This window comes from Garra rufa, chromosome 22 (assembly GCF_049309525.1).
Source record: "Garra rufa chromosome 22, GarRuf1.0, whole genome shotgun sequence".
Lineage (NCBI taxonomy): Eukaryota > Metazoa > Chordata > Actinopteri > Cypriniformes > Cyprinidae > Garra > Garra rufa.
The window spans coordinates 39,055,510-39,078,473 of record NC_133382.1 but is presented as its reverse complement, the minus strand read 5'-3'; the positions used below and the strand labels follow the sequence as shown (position 1 = coordinate 39,078,473).

Sequence of the window (22,964 nt, the reverse complement as noted above, 5' to 3'; positions counted from 1 at the left end):
GTCATCAATGTGTGTTTGCAGTTTGTGAACACAACCACCCTACAATGATAAACATCCACCCAGTGGTATTTTTTTTATCTTTACAAGTAATATCCCCTTTTTAAAATCAGTTCATTCTCAGTTTCTTGTCGTTGTGACGAAACACATTTGATTGACATGAGCGTCTTACCTTAGCCCCGCCCTCACCGAGCTGCAGAGGAAGACTCTAATTGAGCGATTGAGGTGTTCTCTTGTTGGATGTAATAATGAACACAGCAGTCGTCATTTACTCCCGACATCTGAGCCGCTGAAGATGCAGAGGATTAACGTTACTTTAGTTTTTAAATGGGAAGCGCCGATCCCGATCTACATATGCGTCTGTGTTCGTGTGAATCATTCCTGATGCAGCTTCACCCACAGCAGAAGTGAGGATAAGGTTTTTTTTTATGCATCTTTGCAAATGGCCTTTTTTTTAATGTGCTTGTTGGCAAGTTTCACCGATAAACGCGGCTAAATGCAGATAAACGCAGCTAAAGTAAACATAATCCCAGAGAGGGGCGGGGCGAGCAGAGCTCATTTGCATTTAAAGGGGCCATGTCTTAAAATGAGCTGGTATTTTGCAGAGCTGATTTTGACAAGGTAAAAGGGTGTTTTTTACACTACTATTGAGAATTTTTAACCAAAGTATATTAGAGACTTTTCATTAAGACCCTAAAGAATCATATGAACTTGTGGAAATGGGCATCCGATGACCCCTTTAATGGTCAGTGATCAGGTGTGTGTACCTGACTGGTGTCTACAGGTGTTGGCGTGAAGGCCGCCTGTGAAAGCGTGAGCGTGGGTCCCAGGAGGTCACGTGTTCTCCCGCGATCATGTTTGTACTCCTGACTGTGCTCCACTCGCAGCTTCTCTCGCGGTAATACGGCTTCAAAACACGGAGCGTAACCGGACGGAGGCAGGAACTTGAACTCTCCGTGACGACCGCCCAACAGGAAGCGCACTCTGAGAATCATGAGAGTTATTCATGTGAGTTATCTGTGAGACAGTGGGTGTGGCTGATGGGACAGTGGGCGTGTCTGAAGACGATGAGACTCACTTGACTCCGGCGGAGAAGGACACGACGGGGAAGAAGAGTCCGTCTGAGTTGAAGTTCTCAAACATTCCCTGGACCGGTTGGCCGTTGATGCGGAAGGAGATGCTGGGAGCGCTGAGATCCAGACAGCAGCTGACCACGTCCTCGGCCCGCAGCACGTGCTGATTGGGTGAGCTGACCGAGCGTGCCACACAACCTGCCAATCACAGCGCATGTTACGTTCACATGGCCTACGGCTCTTTAAAACTGCTGATGGCGTGCTGTTATAGGAGTTTTCACAACCATCAGCAGATCTCACATACAGCTCTCAAAATGGGACATTCTGTAGACTTCAACTGTTTTTATCCATAGGTTCCATGTGACGTCACTGTAGTTTATCGCCGCCATTTTTGTGTCCGCGCTACCTGTTTCAGTCTATGGTCACAGCAGCCGCAACTACCAGAGGAAGATCAACAAAACTCCCAGACTGTTCACAACAAGTATACAATATGCCCGGGATATGTTGTTCAGTTAGCTGTAAAAACAGTCATCAGAAAAAAAAAACTAACAACAGTTTTATTAGATCTCAGCAGTGCTCGAAGTGGGTCGGTATGCATATAGCGTACCGGTGTCATTCACGCAGGTGCTTTCCAAAGCAGGGTTTTTTTTTTCGGCACAATAAGAGTACTGGAATAATAATTAAATATTGACTAAGATTGTGAATCAGTACATTATAACGAAAATAATGCCTTAAAATGAAAAGAAACATTTTTTTGCGATTACATCATTTTGAACCGATCAACTCGTAAGTCCAAAGATTTAGTAAACAAGAAAGCATTCAAAGAGCAAGTTCAAAACAGTGCTAATGCAGAGAATAGTGACTTACAGTACATCCAGATGCCGTAAATTATTTGTTTTCATTTGGCTTAAGAGCAAGAGTGTTTTATAGTTGAAGGTGTTTTAGATTATGCGGTGTTTAGTGAATTATGAAAATTAAATAATAAACGCTAAACTATTGTACTACATAGCGTTCGTCATTGCAACGCCTGCAGTAAAGTATATACATGTAAAAGGGTTCTCAAAAATAATCATATTTGTTTTGCTAAAACTATTTATGTACAATTACTCTAAAAATGATTTGTCATACAAAATGGCACACAAGTTACACACAAACCATCGTCCCAAGTAAATGGTACCATTGTGAATTGTGACTGGCTGCACAAGTGGTGTAATAAACTAAATTAAACTAAAATGTTATTGCAGCCATATAGCTTGAATGAATAAAAATGCATATTTTAAATAAAGAAATCTCATGCTTTTGGTGCTTGAATTTGTGCTTCAATAATGAGATCCAGTTTTAGGAATACACAAGACGTGAAAGACGTCTTCCCTCAGGTATATTTTATGTTTTCTTGGCTTGCTGGATGTTGCGCTTATGCTCAATAATCTCATTTTTTTGCATTCGCCAAAACTAATTTGCCGACATCTAAGCGCGGACTGTGGGAATTAGTGCCGTCAGCGCGAGTCCCGTTCGCTGTGAAGTAAGTTAGTGACCAGCCGGCAGAGGATTCTTCAAGGTCTTAAAGCCTTCATCGAGCGACTACGTTCACAACAATTTACACTTTTTGTCCTAAACATACAATCAAGTCAAATACACAGTGTGGGAAGTAGTAGTAAAAAGTAATTTCTTATTTCAATTTATTATTAAATCTCATTGAGATGCGCTGTGTCTGTTGTCATATCGGACACAAACATGGCGGCGAGCATAGCGGAAGTGACGTCTTTGGTACCCATGGATAGACTGTAAATACCGTAACCTTAAGCATCCAGCACTATCCAAGTTGTAGACGAATTTGTTTGTTCATCAGATTTGTATAAATGTGTCATTCCATCACTGTCTCACCAATGGATCCTCTGCAGTGAATGGGTGCCGTCAGAATGAGAGTCCAAACATCAGATAAAAACATCACAATAATCCACAAGTAATCCACACCACTCCAATCCATCATTTTAAGACAAAAGCTGAAACAAACCCATCATTAAGATGTTTTTAACTAAAATATCTATAAGTCTATAATAGTCTATAATTCATAATAACACTTCCTCCAGTGAAAAAGTGAAATCTGCACAGATCAAGCACCATTTACAAGCCAAATATGTGGTTGGATTTTGATGTGAGAGACAAGAGGACTGGAGGAAGCGTTATTATGGATTAGGGACTCATATTCAGGGGTGCACATAATTTTTTAGCCTGGTTCTCATAAGAGTAACTGGAGATTTGGTTTGGTCCTCACACTACACATACTGTGACCCAATAAATATAACAAAAAAAATATTAATAATAGTAATAATAAACAATAATAAAATAATAAACAAAATAAATAATGGTAATCCCATTACGTTTTAAATAAAAAATACAAAAAATAAAAATACAATTATTTTTTTATAATAAACCTAAAAATAAAATTATAGTATTTACTCTTTATAGGTGAATTTTCTTCATTTTCAAACCTAACTTAGCAAGCTTTTATTCCGGCGGATCAGTCAGTGAAAGAAATGTCACGTTTTTGTATTGTGCTTTGAAAATGGCAGCGAATAGCCTAGAATTATGCTTTCAGTTTGAATAGAAATCTTATACAGTATTACAGTTTGTCAGTCTAAAATGGTATTTGTGCAACATCTGTCAACCATGTTGGTACGCAACTGAACTTATTTACAGAGCGCATGCAGACCTGCGGACCACTTATGTGCACCCCTGCTCATATTTTAGTTAAAAATGTCTTAATGATGGATTTGTTTCAGATTTTGTCTTCTCAAGATGTTGACTGATGGACTGGAGTGGTGTGGATTACTTGTGGATTATTGTGATGTTTTTATCAGCTGTTTGGACTCTCATTCTGACGGCACCCATTCACATGCATTTGTGAGACAGTGATGGAATGACACATTTCTCCAAATCTGATGAAGAGACAAACTCATCTATGTCTGTCATGGCCTGAGGGTGAGGACATTTTCATTTTTGGGTGAATGATTTCTTTAAATAGGTAAACATTAATCAATCATGAAGCGGACAGCCTGCACAAGATTAATGACATGAAATTAAATAACTAAAGCTCCTCTCTGTTACCTGACCACAGGTGTAGTCCATCAAAGCCGTATGAGTAGAGGTCATCCCCGACCCCGTTCCCGCCCCAGCCCTCTCCTCCGCCCGGATACGGTGCGTAGCCCTGTGTGGACGCCCAGCCCACCCGCAGGTGAGTGGCTTCGGCCGTCACGAACGGCTCCACGTGGTCCACGATCAGCTCATAATACCACTTCTTGTACTGGGCAGAGCCTTCACTCACACCCAGGAAGATATTGGGCCTCATGCTGAACAAACGACACAGAGAGATGCATTAAGAGAGTGCGCTGGGACGCGTAAAACAGGAAGTGATGAGGACGTTGTCCTACCTGCTGACGTGATTGACGAGCCGCGTCTGTAGCAGAAGGTCTCTGCCGGGCAGCAGGTTATCACAGATCAGGTGCTGATTGGAGCGAACGGCCACACCGTGACACACACACAGAGAACACAGGACGTCCAGCACCTGAACATCACAGACACATCTCGTCAGTCCGACTACGAGCAAATCATCAGCTGACTCTATGAGCTAAAAACACCATAATGATGACCTTAAATACATTTTCCGTTCGCCTCTCTATTAATGTGCTTGGACACAGAGCTCTGTGAACAGCCAGCCTCTTTTGCAATGACCTTTTGTGTCTTGCCCTCATTGTGCAAGGTGTCAATGGTCGTCTTTTGGACAACTGTCAAATCAGCAGTCTTCCCCATGATTGTGTCGCCTACAGAACTAGACTGAGAGACCATTTAAAGGCCTTTGCAGGTGTTTTGAGTTAATCAGCTGATTAGAGTGTGTCTTCAATACTCAACCTTTTCACAATATTCTAATTTTCTGAGATACTGAATTGGGGTCTGTGTGGAATGAATGTATACATTATACAAGTTTCACTTCTTGAATGGAATTAGTGAAATAAATCAACTTTTTGAACATATTCTAATTATATGACCAGCACCTGTATATATGTGACCCTGGACCACAAAACCAGTCATAAGGTTAAATTTTACAAAACTGAGATGTATACATCATATGAAAGCTCAATAAATAAGCTTTCTATTGATGTATAGTTTGTTAGGATAGGACAATATTTGGCCGAGATACATCTATTTGAAAATCTGGAATCTAAGGGTGCAAAAAAATCAAAATACTGAGAAAATCACCTTTAAAGTTGTCCAAATTAAGTTCTTAGCAATGCATATTACTAATCAAAAATTACATTTTGATAGGTTTACAGTAGGAATTTTACAAAAAATCTTAATGTAACATGATCTTTACTTAATTTACTAATGATTTTTGACATAAAAGAAAAATCAATAATTTTGACCCATACAATGTATTTTTGGCTATTGCTACAAATATACCCCAGCGACTTAAGACTGGTTTTGTGGTCCAGGGTCACATATATATAAAAAAAAATCAAATCGCTTTCATCTTCAAATCACTTTCACAACAGATGCTAAGCTCTTTAACTAAAATGAATGTGATCAAATGAGAGCATTTGACTGATCATTTCTTCAGCTCACAGCATCACTACTTCAGTCACCTTGTGGTTGCGTCCGTGTTTGTCCAGCAGTGAGATGATGGATTTGATGTGTCCCTCCTTAATGATGTTCAGAGCTTCTGGACTCTCCACCAGAACACAGTGCAGAACCTCCAGAATCCCTGCAGACACATACAAACACACACCTATCATCACAGCAGCACACCGTAACCATCCACTCGTTACAACAAATGATGCTACATACCAGACGACGCTTCCAACCTCTCCAGACGACTGATCAGCCAATCCAGAGAGCCGGAAAACTGAGCACAATTCTTCCTGTTTCCTCTGATCAGAGCAGCTACAGACAAACAGACAGATGATCGTGTGATGAGAATAATACGATTCATTAGGAATGAAGCTTTTCAAAGGTTCATAAGGAACAGATGAACTATTATTAAATCACAGCTGTATGCAGTATATACACACAGAGTGTGTAGTGTGTGTTAGTAATGTTAAAAGGATTAGTTCACTTTCAGAACCAAAATGCAGATAATTTACTTACCACCATGTCATCCAAGATGTTCATGTCTTTCTACAGTCATAAAGAAATTTTTTTTTTTTGTTGAGGAAAACAATTAAGGAATGTTCTCCATATAGTGGACTTCTATGGAGCCTGCAAGTTTGAACTTCCAAAATGCAGTTTAAATGCAGCTTCAAAGGGCTTAAACGATCCCAGCTGAGGAAGAAGGGTCTTATCTAGCAAAACGATTGGTTATTTTCATAAATAAATGCATATTTATACACTTTTTAACCTCAAATGCTTGTCTTGTCTAGCTCTGTGTGAACTCTGTGCACTCCGGATCAAGACAGTTAGGGTATGTCGAAAAACTCCCATCTTATTTTCTCCTCCAACTTTAAAATTGTCCTACATCGCTGTTTTACCTTTTTCTGTAAAGGGCATTTGACCTTTTTTGCACGTTCACTTTAAACACTGGGTTGGTACTTCTGCAGCGATGTAGGGAGATTTTGAAGTTGGAGGAGAAAATGAGATGGGAGTTTTTCGACATACCCTAACTGTCTTGAAGTACGCATTAGACAGACTAGTACTGTGTACAAATATTTATTTGTTTATGAAAATGACCAATCGTTTCGCTAGATAAGACTTTTCTCCCTCAGCTGGGATCGTTTAGAGCCTGTTTGAAGCTGCATTAAAACTGTATTTTGGAAGTTCAAACTCACAGACACCATTAAAGTCCACTGTATGCTGAAAAATCCTGGAATGTTTTCCTCAAAAATTATAATTTCTTTACGACTGAAGAAAGAAAGACATGAACAAACTGGATGACAAGGGGGTGAAGTAAGTTCAGTACATTTTTGTTCTGGAGGTGAGCTAATCTTTTAAACGCTGATGTCAGCAGAGCACTAGTGAGTGATTGTGAACACAGTGCATCTCTCTCATGCAACAGGACTCTATTGAGACTCATCTGAGCTCCTGGAGTCGCAGTCAGCAGGTTTCAGCCGATATTGATGTGTGCAGATGGCAAGTGCTGAAATATGGATCATACCCAGGAGCTCGTACAGGGAGTTCAGGATGGACTTCCAGGATTCTCCTGCCTCTTTACCGGCCACGTCTGCAAAATGAGCCGCACTGCTGTACACATGCAGGCGATCGATACACTCCAGCACCAGGTTGATCATTCCCTACAGACACACACTCACGCATGAGGCTCACAGTTGAAATATTAACACTGTCTAAGATGTTTCTTCTAAAACCCCTCAAGAGAAATAAAAACAGACCTAAGGAGTCAGTAGTTGTCATCTATAAAAAAAAAGATCATCTGATGAGAAATGACTGAGATTCTATTAGCAGTTTGACAGAGTAAACTAGTAGAGGTATTATCTTTCTTTGCAAACTGTAAAAAAAAGTTTAATTCAAATGTGTTACCTGCCATTTCTTTGTAATTCTTTGTGAAATTTAGTAAGTGTGCAATTTCTGAGTGAAAATGTTAATCCTGCACCAGATTTTTGTTCAGTGTATTGTGCATCACATGACTTGAGGTTTGCTACTTCTAAACGGCCACAACAACAGGACAGCTCTGATTCTAATGAAAACCAATCCCACGCTGTGTCTGGTGTTTCTGTGATCCACACCTCCTCCTGGAAGAGGTTCTGTCTGCTCTTGAGCGCTCGCAGGCGGTTCTGTTTGTCCTCGTGCTCCAGGTGCTCGTCGGGCGGCTGGAAGTATCCGATCAGATCCTGAAGACTCAGACTGACTGATTCGATGGGCAGATCGAGGGTGGACGTCTTTCCTTTCTTACTCAGAGAGTCTAAACCCCTGCACACAGGGAGGAGGCACAAGACCACTAACAGATAAAACACTCTTTGTGTGTGTGTGTGTGTGTGTGTGTGTGTGTGTGTGTGTGTGTGTGTGTGTGTGTGTGTGTGTGTGTGTGTGTGTGTGTATACTTGTACAGCTATCTTTGTGAGGGCCGGTTTGAGTTTTAGACCATCAGTGGACAATTTTGTGAAGGACATTTTGGCCGGTCCTCACTTTCTGAGACCCCTTTAAAGGCCTGGTCAAGACTTGGTTTTAGGGATCAGGTTCTAATTGGGTAAAGGTAAGGTTTAGGGTAAGGGTTTGGGTGAGACACTTAGTTCTGATGGGTAGATTTAGATTAAGGAGCTAGAGATTGCATTGTGTCAATATATGTCCTCACAAAGAGAGCTATACAGAGTTGTGCGTGTGTGTGTCTGTGTGTGTGCTAGAGGCAAAAAATTGAGAGACTGATATCAGCAGTCGGAAGAGAGAACGATGTCAAATTTACCATCCCTCCCATAGATGCGACATTAGAAACACCCTTGCATAAGCGAGAAAAAAAAATTGTAACTTGATGAAAAGGTGATATAAAAAAGTATAGTGTTTTTTATCAAAATATGAAAAACTTTTAAGGATTTATGATAAAGATGACTGTTTAAAAGGGTCCATGTTATTTTACTGTTATTAAGATATTTTGGTTTTTATTAAATTTTTGAATTATTTTTTTTAGATTTTTTTTCTTTTTAATTTCAATTGCATTTTTTATGACTTTGCTGTGTTTTTGTTAGTTTTCCTAAACAGGTCTATAAGATTTTTAAATAAATTTTATTTAAATTTTAGTTTAATTATTGTAGTATCTTCAACTATCGGTAACAAAAAAAACGCTCTATTTTTTAGTTACAATTTATTTCATTTTAAATAACTTTTTTTTTTTTTTAGTTAATGATGATAATTTTTGGAGACTGATATTAGCAGCCTCAGGTCTCTAATTATTTTAAACAAATTTTAAACAAACACACCAGAATTTAGAAGACCTGAATTCTTTTATCTTTTAAATTATCTTTTATTCTATTATTTAAAACAAATACATATTACACAATTCCATGACAATGTTACTGTTATTCTTGCTCACCCAACCATAAAAAATGTCCTGCTGCCAGATATTGATTACAGAAAAACCTTAATGCAGTTGAAATCAGACCGACTCAGACTAAATCAAATAAAAAATAAAACACTGTGATCAGCAGCATCATTCACTCATTGTTCATGAAGTGACTGGAAAGAGCACAGCTCATCAAACAACAGCAGGAAGTCCTCAGAAGAAAAACTTAAAAATGTGTGTGTGTGTGTGTGTGTGTTACCTGATGAAGCGATTGAAGAGGAAAACCGTGCTGCGAATGACTCTAGCGGTGCGTGACTCCTCGTGTTGTGATCGCGAGAGCGTCAAACCGTCATCCATGTGACCCTCATGATGCATGATGGCCTAAAACACACATACACACATACATTACATTTTTCATCAGCTTAAGTGTGCGTGTGTGTGTGTGTGTGTGTGTGTGTGTGTGTGTGTGTGTGTGTGTGTGTGCTGCTGCAGTAATGATGAGGGTGTGAGAGTTTGACGTGTCTGTAATGAATCTCCCTCAGAAGCAGCTCACGGGCGTCACGTATGAATGAATCCATCACACTGAACTCACAATGATGCGCACACACACACACACACACACACACACACACACACACACACACACACACACACACACACACACACACACACACACACACACACACACACACACACACACACACACACACACACACACACACTGTCACATGCTCACCTTCCTCTGAACTCCACCCATTCGCGCACACTTGGCGTCCACAGACTGGTACGTGAGCCAGAGCCCAGCGTCCACATGCTGGATGTAACAGACAGAGTCGCCGTATTTGATGTCCGGGACACCCATCCCATCCACCTCCTTCCTCAGGCCAAAGTCCAGCTTCTCCTGCAGGAGGATGAGCAGAGCATCATGGGTAAACACTAGTTCAGTCAGCAAAAACTGTTTCACTTTCAGCTTGAATTCACTAGCTGAATCAAACAGATCAACAGTGGAGATAAAATTAGACCATTTAAAAACATGTATTATTTATAAACAATTACGATGAAATCTTGTTTCAAATTGTGACTTTTTATCTCACAATTCAGACATTTTTCTTTCAGTTTTAAGTTTATACTGTATCTCACAGTTCTGACAGCTATCTGAAAAAGTCAAAATTAAGGATGCACCAAATGTTCAGCAACCAAATAAGCGCAAAGGCCTAATAAATTATAGCGAACAATGACGTGTTCAAATAGAGGCACACACTAATGATCAAACATGTGGTCAGTGTGGAAGCATTTAAAACTGTCTGATGCAAAAATCATTCCAAACACCGACAGCGAGAGACTGTTTAGAAGCGCATCGCATGTCTTCATGAGAAGAGAAAGGTTACTGTATGATGACTGAAATCATCCATTAGTCAATCAACTCCAGAACGTTCTGTTGTCTAATACACCAGACACCAATTGTGTTTATTCTGACAGCAGCTCCTTAGCCAGGGTTCAAAGACCAAAGATGACAATCATTCACAAATCTGCTGCTGCCAGCAAAAACTAGGACTGAGCTCTTCTTGCGGGTTTACCACTAAATAAAAGTCAACATTCAGAAATGTTAGTATTGGCATTTTACTGTTGTTCTGTAAAATAAAATAAAAAAGTAAGACAAAAATAATGATAATCATTCCAACAGCTCTATTAATACATTTATTCTAACATTCTCCTTTGCTCAGCGAGGCTGCATTTGTTTGTACATTAAAAACACATGCCTGAGTCAAGAAGAGGGTCTTAAAAATGGCCAAAGAATATTATTTTACTAACTTATTAATTTTAAGTTAAATTGTGCTTTGTTGGTAGGCTATAATGTCTATTAGAATGTTAAAAATGTTCAGTGTTAAGTTAATATTTTAAAATTGTTTTGTAACTGATTTCTTTTTGAAAAGCAAGACTAAACTGTAAAAAGCACATTTTGGCTAGTTATTTATGCAATGGTGAAAAAATTGGCAAAATACGTGGCCTTTGGCCCAGTGTTTAATTTTGTTCAGCTTCGTTCAAGAATTTTCATTTTGGTGCATCCCTAGTCAAAATTCACAATTACTCCCCTCCAACAATTATGAGAAAATAAAAAATTTTATCACACATTTTTTTTAAACCCATGTTAATAAATGAATACTGAGAAAACTTCTAACAGACATCCATTATTCTTTCTTCAATTATAAAAATACAAAAAGCCAAGGCATCATCCTGTTTGCTACCTCAATACAAATTCAAATCAGTCAGTATTTCTTTAACATTTTCATTTTCATCCTCATTTGCAGATGAGCTGATCTAATAACGAGTGTTTGAGGTGTTTCGGGTTCAGCTGAGGTCTGTGCGGCGTCAGTCTCACTTTTGAGGAACGGAAGCAGAAGGCTGTCGATTTGACGTCCGCTTTCTCCTTGTCCATCAGCAGGAGCCCTTGATCGTCCATCATGCTCAGATACTTCCCGGTGGTCACGTGACGCAACCGAAACGGCTGACCCCAGCGGATGTGACTGCCGCTCCACCTGCACACAGCGAGAGGACAGGCTTCAGCTTACCCACATTGCACTGGGCTACTACTGAGTACTAAAGAAACAGTGTGAAGACGACCACTTAATAATGACTGAAATTCAGGTATCATTTGACTTCAGACGACTTGCTAATGCACATGATTGACTGTTAGGATGTTTTCATGACAAACAGCAGCTCATTAATTCAACAGGGGATGAGAAAGTGATGAGATGCGCACAATGAAAACCTGAAGTGATGTTGATTTGTAATTCAAAAGCAGGAAGTAAACTGTGTTGGGCTCCTGCTCCAGTATTTGGCCCCAACCCCAAAATGCCACTTTGATAAAACGCTCCAACACTCCAACTTTAGCATCCTGGATTATTTTTAGTCTGTGAAGAGCAGAACGCAGAAAAGCTGATGTCCTGCAGTGTGTAATTAAAGGCTTCATGGGAACGCAAACGCGGCTGCTGCCAGAGGGGTCAAACATGATGGAACGCATCAGACCGAACCGAGATCCTCAATGACATCAGCACTGCGGCATGATGGGAACCTCACAGGGTCAGTCTGTGCTCTACAGGTTCATATGGAGTTAAATCAGTCTTTTCATGTCATGTTCATTGTGTGAATTTAAAATAGAACTAATAAAAAGTTTTGAATCCGCTTAGTAGAATGATTTCTGAAGGATCATGTGACACTGAAGACTGGAGTAATGATGCTGAAAATTCAGGTTTGATCACAGCAATCAATTACATTTTAACAGATATTCACATAGAAAACAACTATTTTAAATCACAATATTTTTTACACATTTTTTATCAAAATGCATGAATGAAATAAAAATGCACGCTAATGCATTTGATTAATTGATGCATTTTATTCAAAAGTGGCTGTGCAGGTGTCCCTGGTGTCACATAGAGTCCTGTTCATTACCCCCCAGTAGGACAGGTAGAACGGAGCACAGATCTCTGTGATGGTGCTCTCATGTTCTCAAGAGTTCCTCATCAGCACTGAAGTGTGAGTGCGTGAATCAGGACTCATTATCAGCACAGACAGAGATCAGGTGAGAAACGCTCATTCACTCACGCCACTCGCAGCGTCTCCAGCCTCCAGAGGGATCTGGCGTGGATAGACACAGCTCCACCCTCGTAATGCACCGTCCTGGAATAGACAAAAACAATTACATAAGTCTGTATTTCCATTCTACATTCTACATCTATTTAATTCAGAACAGAATCACAAATGAAGCAGAGATCAGCATCAATAGCAAGTCCAACACTTGAAAACATTATTTCCCTTGAATTAGGTATTGATTTGATATTATAATTAACAGTCATATTTGTTCCTTGTGACAAATTAATACTAATTTTAGTCAACTGTATTATTATACTACTGATTTTTTATGTGGCTAAGAAAAAGCCCTCATGAAAGGTTAAAGTGTCCTTGAAAATCAATATGAGAGAACAAATATCCCTAATTATAATTATAAGAGGAAGTAGTGCGAGGAAAAGAATGACATCACTTCCTCCACAGCACAAAGCAAAAACATCACATTAAAACAGTCTGTGAGACTCTCAAAGGCAGCTGAAGGTTGAGAAGTGGAGCTTATGCTGCAGATCTGGATCAAAAAAACTAAAAATACACACAATGATTATTGAGACAGAATCATTTATCATAACGTCTCGTCCTGACGGTCTGCATCTGACCTCAAACTGCAGTCTGAGGATCACAATCAGCTTCTGGAACATGATGTGCGCTGGGAACGTTTCAAACCAATGAGACACACACAAACACAAACACGGTCCCACAATGCAGTGCTCACTACAACACACACTTGCATAACACTTGTGCAAGAACATCTCTTATTCGAGTTAAAAGAGACGGATGGATACAGAGAAATGTTCTTTGAATTCAAGCATTCAAAGGCAGACGTGACACACTCAAGGCCACCGGTGACAAGAAACACGGATGAAGAGAAAATCAAACCCTGACGGGAACAGATTTCAGCTTTATATGTGAAGCTGAGGAGCTTAAACACATACTAACTGATGGTTTATACATTCCTGCAAACAGTACATCATGGTTCAATTTCCAGGAATTGCAAGAACAGATCGAATGTAGACCTTGAATGCGATGCAAATTATGGATACTCATAATCATAACATATGCTCTCATAATCACAGCATATACTCACATAATCACCTCAGAAGCTCATCTAACCACTTCAGACTATATTTAGCTTTCACTGCATTTGTCATTTTTAAGTGTCTGTTGAATAACTTTTCGTAGAGATGTGGATCTAAATTAGTTTTTTCTTTCTGGGTTAAACAGTTTGCGGTAGCGAGAGGAACAGGGTAACACATTTCTATCTGTGTCTGATGTCCCAGAGAGGACAGGTGTTTCTGTAATTACAGCGGCACACATACAGCCACACCAGATCTCATTCTGTCTCAGAGAAGCTCACGACCAGACCCCGAGAGACTCTCATCCGAGCCTCTGTTTCCACCGAAGAACGAGTGAACGTCCTACTTCCGCATCAGGAGAACCAACGGTGTTTCGAGAGAGAGAAACTGGAATAGGATGTTAAAGGGCTCATATTCGGCACGTCTTCATCTCATTTAGTTAGTCAAGGTGTCATCATTGAGTTTATGCACAACTCCTCATCCAGGATCTTCTCATCCTGATCTACACAGCACATTGAATTCTGATCCAGAGATTCCAAGATTTGTCTTCTTTTAGGCCTTTAGTTACAAGCACAAATGTATATCCAGATCTCAGAGCTCTTCAGAAGGACGTCAGCAACATCCAACCACAGTGGTTGACCTCAGAAGATGAACACATCACACTGAAACCCTCAGAGAGCTGAAACACTCCACACTACAACCATCAAGAGTGTTTAATCAACCTCAACACACAGTGCTGACCATCAGACCATCACAGGCCTAGATGGAGCAGTTAGCCATGAAGAATCAGATACACACAACACAACATCTCCACATCACCTCCACAGCGCTTCTCAACCACTTTTGACCATAAAAATAGTTTCTGTACAATAGATTTCAATTCCAGAAGAGCTGAATGTTCCTAAGGGTTCCTGCTCTTTTTAACCAATAAATCTGCATGCTTTTACATTTTCTGTTATTTAGTGGGTAAGTATTAATGGATGAGTTCACTTCCAGAACAAAAATTTACAGATGATTTATTCACCCCCTTGTCATTCAAAATATTCATGTCTTTCTCTCCTCAGTCTTAAAGAAATTATGTTTTTTGAGAAAAACATTTCAAGAATGTTCTCCATATAGTAGACTTCTATGGTGCCCTGAGTTTGAACTTCCAAAATGCAGTTTAAATGCAGCTTCAAAGAGCTCTAAACGATCCCAGTCGAGGAAGAAGGGTCTTATCTAGTGAAACAATCAGTTATTTAAAAAAAAAAGAATATTTCTACACTTTTTAACCAAAATGCTTTTCTGATCAAGCTCTGTGTAAACTCTGTGTATTCCGGTTCAAGGCAGTTAGGGTATGTTGAGAAACTCCCATCTCAATTCTTCTTCCAACTTCAAAATCCTACATCACTGCTTTACCTTTTTTTGTAAAGGGCGTTTGATCTTCTTTGCACGTTCACTTTGTAAACACTGGATTGGTCCTTCTGCAGCGATGTAGGATGATTTTGAAGTTGGAGGAGAAAATTTGATTTATATGTGTTTTCGACATACCCTAACTGTCTTGAACCGGAATACATAGAGTATGCATCGCAAAGTTAGACAAGACAAGTAGTTGTGGTCAAAAAGTGTTAAATATTAATTTATTTAGGAAGAAACTAATTGTTTCACTTCTTCCTCGACTGGGATCGTTTAGAGTCCTTTGAAGCTGCATTTAAACCGCATTTTAGAATTTCAAACTCACAGACACCATAGAAGTCCACTATATGGAGAACATTCCTGAACATAATTACTTTATGAAGGAAAAACGAAAGACAAACATCTTGGATGAGTATATTATCTGTACATTTTGTTCTAAAGGTGAACTAAACATTTAAGTTGTTGAGAAGCTGAAATAAAATAAGAAATATCTTGATATTTTTGTCATTTTAGCTTATTTTAATTATTGTTTTTTTATGATTTTAAATCAAGATCATCTTGTGGCCCCTGGTGGCCCCTGAACCCCTAATTGAGGACCAGAGATTTGATGTTTTTGTGTGAACTAGTGTTTTATATCAGTGAACGCCACTGAATCAGAAAGTAGACGTCTCTGAATCCTGACCTGCGCTGTTCCTCTCCGTGTTCTCCTGACGGGACGGTCAAACACTCGTCCATGTGACCGTGCAGCACTCGCAGAACATCTCCACCAATCAGGAAACCTAAAACACAGTGCTGAGTAAATGAACAGGAAGTGGAACGTAGTGTGATATTTTTTTCAGTCAAGTTTCCACGCACACACTCACTCACCCTGAGCCACTTCACTGCCGGAGCAGATCGGAGCCACGCTCCAGAGCGTCTGCTGGAACGCTGCGTCCACGTGCAGACTGCCGTTACCATACGACAAGTGCTGGAACAGAGAGACACTCTCAGATTCAACAACCTTTAGCTGACGCGCAGCCATCAGCTTCAGATTCTGCTAAAACTCACCAGGTATCGTTCAGACGACACGCTGACCAGGATCAGATCATCACCCACTCGCACCTTCTCACCCTCTGACCTCTGCTTGGACGCCGGGTGGATGGTCCACCAACACGCCTCACCTGCACACACACACACACACACACACACACACACACACACACATACAGGATAAGTACAGCTAGAAATCAACAAAAATCATTTACAAACAAAAACTGATTAATATGACAAACACATAAAAATACAATCTGAGCTAAAACTATAACTATAATTCAACAGGAAGTGACATCACCTGTCGTGTCTTCCTGAAGCCCCACGTCAAACGCCAATTTGTCTGTGGATGAGCGAGCCGTAGACAGACAGCACAGATACTGGAGAAATAAACACATCACACGTGAATCTCACACACACACAGACACACACACACACACACACACACACACACAGACACACACACACACACACACACACACACACACACACACACACACAGACACACACACACACACACACACACACACACACACACACACACACAGACACACACACACACACACACACACACAGACACACACACACACACACACACAGACACAGACACAGACACAGACACAGACACAGACACACACACACACACACACACACACACACACAGACACACACACACACACACACACACACAGACACACACACACACACACACACAGACACAGACACAGACACAGACACAGACACAGACACACACACACACACACACACACACACACACACACACACACACACACACACACACACACAGACACACACACACAGACACACACACACACACACACACACACACACAGACACACACACACACACACACACACACACAGACACACACACACACACACACACACACACACACACACACACACACAGACACACACACACACACAGACGTGACGCATCGTCAGAGAAACACACACCATCCCGCTGTAGGAGTGTCTCAGTAAGACCGCGTGACCATAGAGCAGTGTCCGGTGACCTCCACCCTGCGCCGTCTGAAACACACATACACATTGATTCATAATCAATATAACACTCCCCAGCTTCACATTCACAGCAGAATCACACAACAACCCCAAACACAAACAAATATATCACAGGGTTCCCACACCTTGGTTAACTTTAAATTCAGGGACCTTTTAAAGACTTTTCCAGCTCCAATACTCTCAAATTCAGACTTTAGGGTGTGTTCACACCTGTCATGTTTGGTTCGATTAAAACGAACTCTGGCGCGATTGCTCAGTTAGTGCGGTTCATTTGAGTAAGTGTGAACACTGCCATCCGAACAAGCGGACGGAGACTGCTAAAAAGATGGGTCTCGGTTCACTTCCAAATGAACTCTGGTGTGCTTCGAATGAAATATATACGCAACACATACCAAATACTTCTAAACTAACCAAAAACAGGACATAATTACAAGATGTGATGCTATGCGACATGATTTCACAAAGGGAACAAGCGGTGTATCCAAAACAAAATGAGTAGAGGGCAAATGTAGAGCAACACCGAAATAAAGTGCCTTTTATAAGGTCTTTGTGAGTTCGCAGGTGGTGAAAATAAAATCATATACACACAACAAGTGCGCTTTGTTCAGCAGACAGCACTAGGTGTAGTCGACTTAAAGCAGTTTGTTAGGAGTGTTCAGTGAGTTCCGTCACGACATAGACGTCATTCATCCCCCCAATCAGGTTGAGAACTTATGACTCTGCCTTTAGGTTCGCTGTCAAAAATGTCAGTGTGAATGTTAAGTGGACCAGGACAAAATTTATAATTATTATTTTTGGTCCTGACCAAATGAACCGAATGAACTGAACTACAAGTGTGAACACATCCTGAATGTGGGGACACATTTCAAGTGAGAGCAAGGTTACATCGTGTTACCTTGTAAGAGATTGTTAGAGTTTTCATGTGTGACACAATTATTTTTGGCAATATGACAGAGATCTGATATTCAATTTGTCATAAATGTGCGTAACTAACATAAATAAAGCAAAATAGTATACATAGACCACGAAGTGTTGGCGAAATAACACAATAGCAGACCGGAGGGAATTATTTTGAGTGGTTTAGGTACTAGTTTTGGTATCAAAATATGTCATTTTCATACCTAAACTACATATTTTACAGTCAATGTTATGCAGATTGATCACAAACGCAGCTAAAAAGCTTCCTACCACAGTGGCCATCTCACTAACTAACATCTATCACAGTTTTATGTTTCAATACAAGCATTTCAGTCAAATGGAATTTATGCAATATTTCAAACTTTTAACCCATGGGAGAAAACAACAGTTTTTAAAATCAGCCCAATTCTGTGGAAAAAAATGTGGATTTTGCAACCCTACATCCAACATGAGCTGCATCCAAAGAAGCGCAAAAACTACATTCAATATTATAATGTTTGCAGGAGCGGAATTAAGAAAACAGTCCCGTGCAAGGCTTTAATACAAAAACGCACACAATGAATGGAGAATGTAGAAAGCAAAAGCAGAATCCCAGACATTTTGGGCAATTTAGGAATCCTGGCCCGACGCATTGTTTTACGTCCATAAAGAGGACATGTCCGGGGAAAAGAGGACGTACGGTTACCCTAAAAATAAGCCCCTTCAAAAGTTTGGTAGCCCTTGGTTCTTAATACTGTGTGTGGTTACCTGGATGATCTACGACTTTTTTTGTTTAGTGATGGTTGTTCATGAGTCTCTTGTTTGTTCTGAACAGTTAAACTGAGCACTGCTCTTCAAAAAAAACCTCCAGGTCCTGCAGATTCTACAGTTTTCCAGCATATTTGAACCCTTTCCAACAATGACTGTATGATTTTGAGATCCATCTTTTCACACTGAAGACAACTGAGGGACTCATACACAACTATTAAAAAAGGTTCAAACATTCACTGATGCTCCAAAAGGAAACACGACGCATTAAGAGCCGGGGGTGAAAACTTTTTGTATTTGAAAGATCAAGGTAAATTGTACTTAATGTGTCTTCTGGAAAACATGAAAGCAGTACTAAATGAAAAAAAAAAAAAATGATTTCAATGATATAAGAAAAATGTTTTCACCCCCAGCTCTTAATGCATCATGTTTTCTTCTGGAGCATCAGTGAGTGTTTGAACCTTTTTTAATAGTTGTGTTTGAGTTGTCCTCAGTGTGAAAAAAAACCATACAGTCACTGCTGGAAAGGGTTCAAATATGCAAAAGATGCTGAAAAACTGAAGAATCTGCAGGATTTATTCAGTACTCAGGAGAGTACTAAATAAAAAATAACATGCATTTTGTATGATCTCTCTTATTTTGTTAAAATTATTCACATTAACATCAATTATTACTGTTCTATAAATCGATTTTAGGAGCATGTATAATATTCTAAAATCATTTTAATTTAAATATTCATTTTAGAGGACCCTGTTATTTTCAGTAGGGCCAAAAAATGAACTTTTGTTTTACAATAATTGTTTGCATATAAATGGACACAACACATAGCAATATACACGGCATAAAGGAACATGGAGAATCCAATACATCAAACAAGTCTAAATGTGTTTGAGTGTTTTTCCATCGTGAGGCTGATGTTCCTGGGAATCAGCACTTCCTGTGTGTGTGTGTGTGTGTGTGTGTGTGTGTGTGTGTGTGTGTGTGTGTGTGTGTGTGTGTGTGTGTGTGTGTGTGTGTGTGTGTTAATGGCTCTCTTAAGGCGGCGTGTGTGTGTATCAGGTAATGGCTGCAGTAATGCTTCAGGACAGGAAGAACAGGACCTTTATTTTCTCATTACGCTCACTCCAGTGCTCGCTCTCGTCTCGGAGGAATTAGCTCACTGTACAGCTACATTACATTACACTACATCACATGACTGCAGGACGCACAACAACGACACAGACACACACACATGGACTCCTACCTTCATCATGAATTTCTGTGGCCCATAAGAGGAAAGAAGACATTGTTAATCACACAAGAAATCCAGATGACATCAGAATCTACGATCATCAACACACTAACACACTACTGTATGATCTGCAGTATGCAGCATGTACACTGTGCACAGGATGCATGGAATGATCTACAACATCACATACTACTTCCCACAATGCAATGTGCTCGACTAGACTTTCCATTTCCAGTGTGATTGATTTTCCTGACCGATCTGATTTATAAATGCAAACTAACGTTTTGTTGTCCAGGTAACTGGATGTCGCTCACTGATGAGATCATGTGACAGTGTCCTTACATACTGCATACTGTATCGCTCACTGTTGGGAACAGTCAGTGTTCAGTGTATACTGTGCAGCACTGTCAGTCACATGATCTCTTCCTGTCTTTGCAGTAACGTCTGGCTGAAAAACACAAACACGTGTGGCTCCTGATGAGCTCAGACATGCGGAGGCCAGAGATCAACGATCAGACTGACCACAGATCAATACAGATCATCCAGTTTGACTCTTCAGGCTCTTCAGAAAAACATTCCTCTGTTAACAAATTAACAAGAAAGAAATGATGCAAGAAAGTGAGCAAACTCCATCATTACTAGAATATCTAACCATTCTTCAAATCTGGAGATGCACAATAATATTAGATAAAAAGCCTTGTTTTCTGAGAAGTTTTTAACATTAACTCAGTAAAGTCTGACAATTTAAGTCGTAAGTTTAAAAAAAATAGAACATATTTGATCCATCCGGCTTATATGGTCTGATATAGTGAGAATATGTGCAATTTAGTGCAGATGCTGATATTTACATGAGCATAAAATGAAAGCCTTTCAGGAAAGTTTTGATTCACTGCAAAAATGCCTATCTTACTTATATTTTTGTCTTGTTTCTAGTCTAAATATATCTAAAAATTCTTAAATTAAAATGCAATTACTAGACAAGCACATATTTTCAAGTGAAAAAAAACTAAACTGAAAATAATTTTCTTAAAATAAGTCAAATTATCTGCCAGTGGAGTAAGTAAAATTCTCTTGATTTAACAATATTTACTTACCCCACTGGCAGATGATTTTACTTGTTTCCAGGGGGAAAAAACTAAATTAAGTGCATTTTGCTTAAAACAAGACTAAATATCTTATGTCATTTTGCTTATCTAGTAAATGCATCTTATTTAGATATTTTGACCTGAAACAAGACAAACATACTAAGTAAGATGAAGCATTTTTTGTAGTGTGTTGATAATTTAGAGATCTGAGAAATGTAGGCCTGTAGTGTTAATAACAAATATCTGCCAACAGGGTCAGAAAAATCTACATCCCCCGGCAGATATTTGTTTTTAGTTTTCATTCTACACTCAAAATAAAGTGTCCAAAAATAAAGGTGCTTTACGATGCCATAGAAGAACCTTTTTTGTCTAAATGGTTCCATAAAGAACCTTTAACATCTGTTTCACAAAAGGTTCTTTGTGGCGAATAAGGTTTTTCCAGATTATAAAAGGAAAGAAAGAGATGGTTGTTTAAAGAACCCTTGACTGAATGGTTCTTTGTGGAACCAAAAATACCACTGTGAAGAACCTTTTAAAGCACCTATATTTTAAAGAGTGTAAGCTTAATAATTTTTTTAGATTTTTCCAAAAACAGAACATCTTATCTGATGTCACTGTACAAATCCAGATACTGTATCTTGACTCATGAATGTTTGGATTTCTGCAAACCCATATGACTCACGATCTTCAATCAAGCACAAACCGAGCATGAAACGAGCAGCTTGAACATTCTGCTGAATCTCTCCTTAAGTGTTTTATCATATGGGTTTGATTCTCATCTCAGTCTGATCCTTTCCTTTAATGAAGGCAGAACCCAAATGATTGAAAGAAAAGAAAAGATGAGTCTGAAATTATGACAGTAAGAGTCATAATAAGTGCTGAATGTCTGGATCCAGTGCTGTCAGACAAGAGGAACATGCTGATCTCAGATCAGGAGCACAGCACACATGCAGCAGATGAGAGTGTGAGTGTGAGAGTGTGTGTGTGTGTGTGTGTGTGTGTGTGTGTGTGTGTGTGTGTGTGTGTGTGTGTGTGTGTGTGTGTGTGTGTGTGTGTGTGTGCATCCACGTACCCATTTCTCCATGTCTATGAGCTGTGGAGTGATGGACACACAACAGAAAGAAAAAAAAAGAAACATCATGCTTCCATCATCATGAAGAAACACATCAGACTCCTTCATTTCAGCAGAGGATGATAGGATCTGCAGTCAAATCTTTGGGTTTCCTATTTCTTTGTCATTTAATTAATATTACTGAACAAGCTGAATTAAATGTATGTTATTCAATTTGGGTGAATCTGTATCACTAGGGAAAACTACTTTATCCAGTACAAAGGAAACAAATGTATACTATATAATACACCCATAGGGTCACCAGAGGTCAAATGTCGCCCTCTGCTCGTGAATGAACGGAGCCGTGATGTGGATGTTTTATTGAAATGCTGTTTTGTTTTTAGTCACAAAAACAAAAGCTAAAACATCACTTCCTGCAGCATGATCACACGGTTAGTGAGTCAGATCAATTATTAGATCATTAATAAATGAGTCACAGCTGGAATGAGAAAGGAAGAAACAGAGAGCAGATTGTAGAAGAGCCTCCAGCCGACCTCAGATCACACACAACACCTCAACATGGTCACAACACGACTGAAGGAAGAATTCATGTTTGGAAGAATCATCATTCAACGAAAACATCAAACTCCAGAAAGGACCAAAAGCAGCAAAGTGTCAGAACAGGCATCTACT

General features: G+C 39.6%; 1 protein-coding gene across 1 annotated transcript in view; it reads right to left on the bottom strand.

Annotated features, from left to right (window-relative positions):
* Positions 1-22,400, bottom strand: part of ryr2a (ryanodine receptor 2a (cardiac)) — a 106,342-nt gene extending 83,942 nt beyond the window's left edge. The window contains exons 1-19 of the mRNA XM_073827965.1: positions 22,293-22,400; positions 20,148-20,162; positions 17,174-17,248; positions 16,498-16,576; positions 16,215-16,327; positions 16,035-16,134; positions 15,850-15,946; positions 12,676-12,750; positions 11,450-11,606; positions 9,806-9,970; positions 9,329-9,450; positions 7,802-7,985; positions 7,216-7,351; positions 5,913-6,008; positions 5,711-5,829; positions 4,502-4,635; positions 4,179-4,420; positions 1,076-1,268; positions 765-981 (exon numbers count right to left, since the gene is read on the bottom strand). Of these exons, the coding sequence (XP_073684066.1) occupies positions 765-981; positions 1,076-1,268; positions 4,179-4,420; positions 4,502-4,635; positions 5,711-5,829; positions 5,913-6,008; positions 7,216-7,351; positions 7,802-7,985; positions 9,329-9,450; positions 9,806-9,970; positions 11,450-11,606; positions 12,676-12,750; positions 15,850-15,946; positions 16,035-16,134; positions 16,215-16,327; positions 16,498-16,576; positions 17,174-17,248; positions 20,148-20,162; positions 22,293-22,400 (2,427 nt within the window). The remainder of the gene's footprint in view (positions 1-764; positions 982-1,075; positions 1,269-4,178; positions 4,421-4,501; positions 4,636-5,710; positions 5,830-5,912; positions 6,009-7,215; positions 7,352-7,801; positions 7,986-9,328; positions 9,451-9,805; positions 9,971-11,449; positions 11,607-12,675; positions 12,751-15,849; positions 15,947-16,034; positions 16,135-16,214; positions 16,328-16,497; positions 16,577-17,173; positions 17,249-20,147; positions 20,163-22,292) is intronic.
* Positions 22,401-22,964: the final 564 nt, after the last annotated feature.